General features: G+C 44.9%; 1 protein-coding gene across 1 annotated transcript; it reads left to right on the top strand.

The window, feature by feature from the left end:
• The first annotated feature begins 8,752 nt into the window (after window positions 1-8,752).
• Window positions 8,753-10,222, top strand: CATSPER2 (cation channel sperm associated 2). Its single transcript, XM_032222330.1, has one exon. The coding sequence runs from the start codon at window positions 8,753-8,755 to the stop codon at window positions 10,220-10,222; it is 1,470 nt and encodes a 489-aa protein (XP_032078221.1).
• The last annotated feature ends 774 nt before the right edge of the window (window positions 10,223-10,996 follow it).

Genomic DNA, 10,996 nt, shown 5'->3' with positions numbered 1-10,996 from the left:
GTTGATTCTCTCCTTGAGTAGTTTCCATTCATTGAAGTGCACTCTCACTGAATAATACCACAGATAAGAACACTGTCTCCTATAGAATGTCCTACCATTAAAAGACCTACATGGCATTTTGCCCAAAGATATAAAAAGCAGTGGTGTGACTGGAAAGCAAAATGGCAAAAACTGTGGCTCACTTATTTTGGCCATGTCACATGGGGGAAACTCACTGGAGAAAGAAACTATGTTTGGAAGAGTTAGCGGCAAAAGGAAACCAGGCAACCAACGAATATGGAGGCTGGACACCATCAAAGCTGACACCAGCCACATCATAGAACAACTCGAAGAAGTAATGCAAGTTCAGAAGATGTGGAGAGACCTGGCCCATAGAATTGCTAGGAGTCAAACACAACTGAATGAAAAACGTCATCAATGAGCCACAGTGATGCAAGTGGTTAGAGTGCGGTACTGCAGGCTACTTCTGCTGCCTGCCTGCAATTTGGCAGTTCAAATCTCACCAGGCTCAAGACTGACTCAGCCTTCCACCCTTCTGAGGTGGGTAAAATAAAGACCCAAATTGTTGGGGGCAATATGCTGACAATATGTTTAGAGAGGGCTGTAAAGCACTGTAAAGCGGTATATAATTCTAAGTGCTATTGCTACTGCCATCATCAGCTTTCTGACAACAGGAAAAGGGTTCTCAGCAGTAGTGAAATTCATTTTTTTTTTACTACTGGTTCTGTGAGCGTGGCTTGGTGGGAGTGGTACGGCTTGATGGGCGTGGCTTGGTGGGCATGACAGGGGAAGGATACTGCAAAATCTCCATTCCCACCCCACTCTGGGGCCAGCCAGAGGAGGCATATGCCGGTTCTCTGAACTACTCAAAATATCCGCTACCGGTTCTCCCGAACCTGTCAGAACCTGCCGGATTTCCCCCCTGGTTGTTAGATTGTTGACATTTTCCTTACCGCTTCATCAATTTAAATGTCCTTCTGTGTGCTTACAGATTATTATTTTTTTACGGTATCTGCGTTTTGAGAAAAGGGAAAGGTCATGTGAAGCTAGCAAGGGTGATTTGCTTCACGAGAACTTCAGTGTAAGGAGCACCTCAATTACCTTATGTCTAATTGATGGAGCAAAAGTAGAAGGTCATTTTGACCTAATCAGCTACTAGCTCCTGGGCCTGCTTAGAAATCTGTAATTAAATAAAAGACAGCACATTTTGTTTGTTTGTTTTCCATTAGGCAGGGAACATATTGCCCCTCCTGATTTGAACTATGTTTAGATTCTTTTAATGAAGAATTAATTAAATGAATTAATTCTAATTAATTAATGAGAAGCTTGCATGCAGCCCAGCAAAGCACCGACACAGAAGTATTATTAGAAATACAGTTGAGCTCTACAAAACCCTCATGGGCTTTCTTATAAGAACAGAAATGATGAATTTCCCCCAAATTCCCACTTTTTGTGTGTGTGGAAAAAATGGCCCATTTACTCAGAAAAGGAGATAAAGATAAACTAATGGGAAAATTAATATTTTGTGACTAGTCGTGTCTACTATTATAACCATTTTAAGGGAGAGTCTATAACATGGGCTTAAAAATCTCTAAAGGGCCCACTATGTTCTGACCCAAGCTTCCTGAGAAAGCAAGAAGCAAAATCTTGGTCCCGACAAAACCTCTTTTATTCACACAACGGTGAATTCCTTTCATTCACAGTCAGCAAAGCTTTAGCAAACAGTCTTTCCGAGAAATGTTTATCCACACACATCTTATCTCGTTTAGAGAGCTGCGAGATAACTAATTTCGAAACACAGGGCAAAGCAAAACTTGGCACAGAGTCTCTTATAACCACTGTAGGAAGTTAGCACCCAACCCTCTCCTGGAAAAATGAAATATCCTGGGAAATATTGAAAAAACAGAATAGTGTTCTTCCCTGGATAAGAAATGGAGAAACATGCTTTTAGGTAGGAAACAGACTCACTCTTAATAGTCCCCACCTTTGTCAATAAGCCATTAAAATGCCCAAGTCAGTCTATTCTACATAACAAAGACCTCCCCCTTTCAGCTGCAGGATGTTGGGATTAAGACATGATATTATTGGTCCTTTACCCATCACACCACAGGGCACCTGGGAAGAAGCAACGCTCAACCCAAACTTGGACTCAAAGCACAGCCTAGAGAGTTCCCCCTGCATGGCCCCATGGGAATCTGACAACCAATCAGAATACAAGATCAAAGACCAGAGAGGGCATAAAACCGGGGACTCTCAGCATCTCGCTCTCTTTTTCTTCTTCACCCAACATCTGGAAGCATGTGATCCCCCTTTCCAATATTTCAGGGTCTACCAAAAAGAAGAGGAGGTAAACCAGGGGTGAAATCCAGCAGGTTCTGACAGGTTCTGGAGAACCGGTAGTGGAAATTTTGAGTAGTTCGGAGAACCAGCAAATGCTGGCCCCAGAGTGGGGTGGGAATGGTGATTTTGCAGAATCCTTCCCCTGCCATGCCCACCAAGCAGGGGTGGGTTTTTCCCGGTTCGCACTGGTACACCAGAACTGGTTCATGAAATTTAGCGTTCGGAAGGAAGGAAGGAAGGAAAGAAGGAAGGAAGGGGGAGAGATACACACAAGAGGGAAGAGATACACAGAAGGAAGGAAGGAAGGAATGGAGTGAGAGAAAAAAGAGAGAGACAAAGATAGAAAGAGAAAAAAAAGAAAGAAAAAGGAAGTGGGAAAGAGAGAAGAAAGAAAGAGGGGGGGAGAGACAAAAGGAAGGAAGGAAAGAAAGAGAGAGAAAGAAAGAAAAAGAAAGAGAATATGACCACAATTGAGCCCAAAATTTTAGTTGCTAAGCAAGAGCATTGTTAAGTGAGTTTCACCACATTTTCCAAGTTAACCATGCCCACCCAGTCAGTGACGTGCGGTGAAGCTTCTGGCTGGTGAGGCAAAAATGTTTTGTCTTGCACTTCCCCTCCCATGAATTGTAAGCCGCCCTGAGTCCCCTCAGGGAAAAGGGCGGCCTATAAATAATAAATAAAATCTAAAAAAAAAATCTAAAATCAAAAAGAAAGCGGCTGGAGCGAGAGCCGTGGAGGCGAAAGGCGAAGAGGGGGGGGGGTTCCAAGAGGCCCCCTCCCCTTTTGGCACTCCGCAAGCCAGGCCCGCAGCGGCAAGAGGATCCACTCCGCTTCTATTGCCCCCCCCCTCCGCTCGAGAAGCCGGCTGCAAGCGAGTCTCCACGAGCCCCAGTTCCCTCTCCCAGCAGCCCCAGGAGGAAATGGGCCAGCCCCGCTTCCCTCCCTGGACTTTCCGGCAATAGAGGACAGCATTCCACTCTCGCTGCTTTTTCCAGAGCTCCGGCAGGCCTGCCGAGGAGGAGCCTGGACAAGGCTGGAGCGAGAGCCATGGAGGCAAAAGGCTGGCCACTCGGGGCTTGGAAGAGGGAGTGGAATGCTGTCCTCCACTGCCAGAAAGTCCGGGGAGGGAAGCGGGGCTGGCGCGTTTCCTCCTGGGGCTGCTGTGAGACGGAACTGGGGCTGCAGAGATTTGCCCGGCCGGCTTCTCTAGAGCGGGGGGGGGGGGGAGTGCAGCGGATCCTCTTGCCGCTGCGGGCCTGGCTTGCGGAGAGAGTTTGTTTGAGTGAAGTTAAGAAAGAAACACACACACATACACACACACACACAATAAAAATAAATTACAATTACTTAAATTACAAATAAATTGAATTCCTCCCCCCTGCCCCCTCCCTCTGACCCACATACCTTCCAGCTACGCCAAAATTCCAGATTCGGTCTAGCTAGGCTCCAGGGCCAGGCAGGCTAGGATAGTGGCTCCTAGAGCCACCACGTGCCCACTGCAGGAAGAGGCCCGAGAACTATGGGCCTCATTTGCATATAATTTTTTTGCTTTTTAACCCTTGGTTAACCCTTAAAAGGCAAAAATATCCTTATGCAAAGGAGGTCCCGAGTTCTCTGGCTTCCTCCTATACTTAAACACTATATACACTCCAAATCATTGTGAGTTGAAGTCTGGTAGCAACTATCTTGGCCTTAATTATTTTTTAAAAAATCTTTAAAATTCCTTCCTTTCCTGAGGAGACTGGTGAAGCCCTGCCTCCCTTGCCTCTAGTGAGTGCACGTCCCTGCACCCAGTCACACGCCCACCAAGCCACACCCACCCAGTCACATGACCACCAAGCCACTCCCACAAAACAGGCCACGCCTACAGAATAGGTTCTACAAATTTTGAAACCCACCACTGCCACCAAGCCACGCCCACAGAACCAGTACTAAAAATGTTTGAATTTCACCACGGAAGGTCAACCTATTCACCAAAGGACCTGAAGGCAGGGCAAGAAACAATGGATAGAAAGGCGAGACCCATCCTAGAAATTAGAAGACATTTCCTAACAGTGAGTACAATTAACCAGTGGAATGGTTGGCCTGTGGAAGTTATGGATGCCTCATCCCTGGAGGATTTTAAGAAGAGACGGAACCACCACTTGTCTGGAACGGTTTAGGGTTTCCTGCTCGTGTAAGAGGTTGGACTAGAAGACCTCCAAGGTCCCTTCCAACTTTGCTATTCTGTTATTCCCCGAATTCTATTTATTCCGCTCTATTCAGATTCTCGATTCATTCATAACTTCTGTTCTCTGGTCTGAACTGCTTCAGGAAGTTGCCACTAAACCATTCTGCTGGCAACGGTTCAGCTTGTCGTCAGTGACCAAGTTCTTCATGAATTTTGTATGTGTGCCCTACATTTTTTTCCTCCCTAAAATATCTCAGGTCCTTCTTGAAGGACATGGGATTGTAGGACGTTAAAACCCAGCCCTCTCCCAGAAAAATGAAACATCCTAGGAAATATTGAAAAAGCAGAATATTTCCCTGGATGTGAAAAGGAAGAAACAGGTTTTAAAGAGAGGATAGCTCCCTGCAACATCCTGCCCCCATTCCCCTTTGTCAATGGGCCATTAAGATGCCCCAAGCCAGTCCCTTTATATAATAAAGAGTTCTCCCCTTCAGCTCCAGGGTGATGGGATTAAGGCATGATTACCCTTCACCCATTCACCACATGGCATCTGAGAACTCAACCAAACTTGGATTCAAAGCACAGCCTAGACAGTTGCCCCTGCGGCCCCATGGGAGTCTGACAACCAATCAGAGTACATTTCTTACACAGGAACAGGAAACAGAGAGGTGGGACTAAACAGGCTATAAAAAGCCCAGCAAGTCCCTTGCTTGGCCCCTTCTCTTCTTCTCCACCCAACATTGAAGCATCTGATCACCTTTTCTGTTCACGACTCAAGCCATGTGGTCCTGTCCACCATTAAACCATCTTTCCAAGCAGCCTCCATGTCTCCAGTGTCTTTTCCCCCCACTTGGAGCCGAACCCAGAAGGACGTTTCTTTCAACAGTTCCTTTCATCTAAGTCTTTCAACCTATCCAGATTAGAACTTCACACAGCCATGAAAATATTAGCCAATTTTCTCCTTCTTTGGAAAAAAAAAAGAGGAAGACATTGCAAGCTGCTGACCCACTCAAATCGAATAAAAATTACCGCCCCACCCCAAGACTAATTTTATAAGCATGGAAGGAACTAACCAAATCAACTGTCAATAAATTGTGCTCCAAAGTTTTCTGGCGTCCCCATGTCTTCCAGAGAGAAACAAGAAATCCCAGTGATTTAATATACCGGGCATTAAGATACGAAGTTGGCTTGGTCTCATGAGGAATTCATTTTCTGAGTTACCTTGGTTTTTGTTATTTGTTTCCCAAATGCCATGACTGTGGCTACGTATGGGAGGTAAATTCCCAGTGGACAGCTGGCGGAGTAAAGGCAGATTCAGACAATCAGAGACTTTGGTAGCATCGCGTAATTAAGTAATGGGCTCTGTAGAGACGGAATGGAATAGGAAAAGGAAAATCTTTTAAGGAAGATTCAAAGCCTGCAGCATCTGTAATAGTAAAACTCCTACACTCCCCCCCCCCCAATACACACACACACACTTCCTTCTGAGATTCACAAGTCAGTGCTGGAAAATCCAACACTGTAAATTGTGTTTGTATGCAATGTTTGTACTCCACCTAGTGCCTCTGAGCTGCAACTGTGCCTGATATTAGCCTAAAAATATTACCATTTTTAAATAGAAAAAAATGCTGCCCTTCTTCTCCTTCTCCTTCTCCTTGTTCTTCTTCCTCTTCCTCCTCTTCCCTTCCCCTCCTTCTCCTCTTCCTCTTCTCCTCCTCCTTCTCTTCCTCCTCCTCCTCCTTCTCCTCTTCTTCTTCCTCCTCCTCCTCCCCTCCTCCTTCCCCCTCCTCCTCCTCTTTTTCTTCTTCTTCTCCTCCTCTTCTTCTTCATCTTCCTCTTCTTCCTCCTCCTCCTCCCCTTCCCCTTCCCCCTCCTCCTCCTCTTCTCCTCCTCCTCCTCCTCTTCTTCATCTTCCTCTTCTTCTTCCTCCTCCTCCTCCCCTCCTCCTTCCCCCTCCTCCTCCTCCTCTTTTTCTTCTTCTTCTCCTCCTTCTCCTCCTCCTCTTCTTCATCTTCCTCTTCTTCCTCCTCCTCCTCCCCTTCCCCTTCCCCCTCCTCTTCTCCTCCTCCTCCTCCTCTTCATCTTCCTCTTCTTCTTCCTTCTCCTCCTCCCCTTCCCCTCCTCCTCCTCCCTTCCTCCTCCTCCTCCTCCTCCTCCTCCTCCTCTTCTAACTAAAGAAGCTTTTTGAATGAAAACAGGAACGTCTTCAAGGAAAAACAAAGAGAGTCCAGTTGCCTCTTGAAAAAGCACCTTTGGGACATCACCAGGCCCCAAAAATCTAAACAACACCATCAACAATTAAGTTAGTAAAGTTTGTAACTCCGGAAAACATGCTATACAATATCAAAAGCAAGTAAACAGATATGATCAGAGAAGATATTCTAGTTTTGGTAACTTCATTATTCTAAGCCTACAGCAGCTGAGATAAAAGGCACAGTTGGTTTCTTCACATATTTTTTTGTTAGATTAACAAAAGTCTCTTCATCATCCTTATTTGATTGATGGAGGGTAGAAATGCCCAGGTAATAGTTGATAATTGGTATACCTCCCCAGCTGATCTCACAGTACAAAGAAGTCGTCAACCAATTGTCCAAAGCACCTGAAATCAGGACAAGAAGCAATGGATTGAAACTAACGAAGGAAAGATAGAACCTAAAAATAAGTAGAGAGAAATTAATTTAATCCGTGGAACTACTTGCCTCCAGAAGCTGTGGCTGCTCCAAGACTGGAGGTTTTTAAGAGCAGATTGGACAACCATTTGTCTGAAATGGTATAGAGTTTCCTGTCTGAGCAGGGGGTTGGACTAGAAGACCTCCAAGGTCCTTTCCAATTCTGTTATTCTCTATGTTTCTAGTATAATTCTGTCAGTTGAAAATCCCTGCATGTTAAATAAACGGCCCTAAACTCATTAGATACTAATTTCTGTCTTCCTTCTAGTCTAGGTCTCCATAGATGGGTGGGGACAAATATATTGTCTATGGATTGTAGGAATTAAGAGATCCCGCTGAGAGATCTATTATGGGGAGAACAATTATAATTGGTTGGAAATGATAACTGAGCAACAAATTGAGTTTAAACCAGAAACATGCCTCTTGGGTAAACTATTGGAAAGTTATGATAAAGCAACCATATACTTTGTGTTACATATACTGAGGGCAGCAAGAATTGTATACGCTAAACCCTGGAAAAATGTGAACATCCCATTGGATGAGGATATAATTAGGAAAATTTGGGATTGTGCCGAAATGGATAGATTAACCATAAAAATTAAAGATAAAGAAGACTCGAAATATTATCGGACATGGAATAAATTTTATGAATGGACAAAGACAAGAGGTAGGAATGAGAGGGAATATAAGTTTATAAATGTCAATAATTGTTAGTATGCAAAAAAAAAAAGATACAGTAAGGGAAAAATTGTAAATAGGCTAAGGTAAGTAGAAACTTAGTTAAAGATCTTTTTCTTGAAGAGCCGAGGTGGCACAGTGGTTAGGGTGCAGTACTGCAGCCACTTCAGCTGACTGTTATCTGCAGTTCAGCGGTTCAAATTTCACCGGCTCAAGGTTGACTCAGCCTTCCATCCTTCTGAGGTAGGTAAAATGAGGACCCAGACTGTGGGGGCGATATGCTGACTCTGTAAACTGCTTAGAGAGGGCTGAAAGCCCTATGAAGCGGTATATAAGTCTAACTGCTATTGCTATTGCTTCTTTCTTCTTTTTGGTCATGTTTCCCTGAAAATAAGACCTCCCCAGATAATAAGCCCAATCGTGCTTTTGAGCATATGTGCTAAAATAAGCCCTCCCTGAAAATATTGCAACACAGCATCAGCCATGAGGTGACCACACTTGCCTCCTCCTGCACCTCAAAAATAATAAGACCTCCCTGAAAATAATGCCAAACACATATTTCAGGGGTCAAAATAAAACAAGACCCTGTCTTATTTTCTGGGAAACATGGTACTATAATTACTGTTATTGTTACTGTTATTATATTATTGTTATAGTTACTAGTTTGTGTGTTAAGATTTATTATTAATTTTTCTTTGACTTTGCTTTATTTGTAATTGTTATCCTGACATGGCACTGTCTTTTCAATAAATAAAAAAGAGAGAGAGATCCTACTGATATCAAGGCAGCTTAACAGAATGTTGGAGTCATTCTTCTCAACTATGAGATCACTGTTAAAACAAGTGAGAAACTTCTAGATATCTCTGTGTGGTGCTGGAAGCAGCAAACAGGCACCATGCAAAACTTTTCCGTTCCTAAGAAAATCCCCAAAGACAAAGTTGACTTCCAGGTAAACCCCCGCGCGGATGCCGTTCGCTCTAAGCTGATCTATACGTTTTACCTGATCGATCACTTTGAGGGGCTGAGCCATGCGGTGCCACGGTATAACATACAAGACTTTGTGGACGCCAAGAAGCGAAAGAAAATGATGCTCATGGATCACCACCAGCTGGTTCGCTTCCACGTCGTGCCCACCCGGAATATCATGGTGACTCAAGAGAATCGCTGGCGCAACCGTATCGAAGTGCGTTGCAGCCGTTGGCCCCCGTACAAGATGTGGGTGTCTTCAGTCCTCAACAGCCCAACGTTCAAGGGCTTTATCATCTTTCTTATCTTCATGAACATGGTAGTCCTCATGGTCTCGACGGAGATAATGGGGAGAAGGGGAATCACCTACATGAAAATTACCAATGCTCTGGAGGTGATCCTTTGGGTCATTTTAGATATCTTTCTGATAGAGATTGGGTTGCATTGGTTTGTGAGCTTTCAGAGATACTGGAAAAATTCCTGGAATATCTTTGATTTCATAGTGACCGTGTTCTCCCTTATACCAGAAATAATAGTCCCAATTCAGAAGAGCCGCAGTATGGCAACTCTCCAAATTCTGCAGTTATGCCGTGTACTGCGTTGCCTAAAACTCTTTCCTCGAGTCCGTCAAGTCCGGGTTCTCATCATGGCTATTGCCAAAGCCCTCAAAGCAATGGCCTTCATTTTGGTTCTCCTTGCCTTCCTCTTCTACGTGTTTGCTGTGTCGGGCATCTTCTTTTTTGAGAGTTACACCAATTCAGACGACATGGATCTGACTTACAACATGTATTTCATGGACATGCCCAACGCTCTAGTAACCATCTTCATTCTCTTCACCATGGACCACTGGTACGCCCTCTTACAAGATTTGTGGAAAGTCCCAGATATAAACAAAGTGATCAGTGGTATATTCATCTGCTTGTGGCTTCTGATTGGGGCATTTATTTTTAGGAATCTCTTCGTTGCCATTATGGTCACCAATTTCCAGAACATCCGAAGTGACCTAAGTGAAGAGGTGAGACAGATCGAGACTCAGACGCAAGCTGACAAATTCAAAATGGAGATCATGGAGAAGAGATTCAGCCAGATCCGATCAGCTATGGACAGAGACATTACGTTCAGAGAAAGGTTCACCATGGATCCCGCATTAATTCAAAATGCAGACTATCCAGATACCATGCACGATGAAATGCCTCCTGGAATTTTGGACTGGGAGACTTACATCCACAAGAACCTGCCAGGACTCTATGCTGCTGACGAAGATGAACAAGTGCTTTGGCCACGTGACTCCCTCTTCTGCTACTTTGAGTTGTTGGAGAAGCTGCAGTATAATTTAGAGGAACGCAAGCAACTTCAGCAATACATGGTGTTGGCTCTTTCCAACCTTGAGGACAAGTAGAACAAACCATGCAAGCTTTGGGAGAGAAACAGGACAGATAAAAAGCCAAAACAAATGAAAATAGTGGTTTCGTACCAGCCTCTCCCCTTCCCTCCTCCATCCAAAGGTCTCCAGATAAGATACAAGTATACTATTAAAATATATTGTATATCATCATTTTGTTGTTGTTGGTTGTTAGTTGCAAAGTCATGTCCGACCCATCGCGACCCCATGGACAATGTTTCTCCAGGCCAGTGGTGGGTTGCTAATCCCATTCCAACTGGTACGGTTGGAACGGGGCTGGCGGTGTCCTCGTGCATGCGCGCAGTTCACGCATGCGTCTTAGCACCTGCGCGATGCTCCAGCTGCTTGCAGAGAATTGCGCAGGCACTGTATGTGCCATGCACCTGCGTGGAAACGCAGAACCCTTTAAAGACCAGTAAAGAGCGAGGGCGGGCGGGTGAGCCCTTCGGCATTCCTGGAAGTTACTTACTTCCGGGTTCACCGACCAACCAGTCCGTGTGGACCGCCATGGACCGGTTGAAACCCACCCCTGCTCCAGGCCTTCCTGCCCTCTACTATCCTCTGGAGTCCATTCAAGCCCACTTCTGCTGCTTCGGTGACTCCAACAGCCACCTCATTCTCTGTCGTCCTCCTCTTCTTCTTTTGCCCTCAATCTTTCCCATCATCAGGCTCTTCTCCAGGGAGTCCTTCTTCCTTCTCATTAGGTGGCCAAAGTATTTGAGTTTCCTCTTCAGCTGGCCTTCTAAAGAGCAATCAGGGTTGATCTCCTCT

This window comes from Thamnophis elegans, chromosome 8 (assembly GCF_009769535.1).
Source record: "Thamnophis elegans isolate rThaEle1 chromosome 8, rThaEle1.pri, whole genome shotgun sequence".
NCBI lineage: Eukaryota > Metazoa > Chordata > Lepidosauria > Squamata > Colubridae > Thamnophis > Thamnophis elegans.
This window is presented reverse-complemented; position numbering and strand designations above follow the sequence as displayed.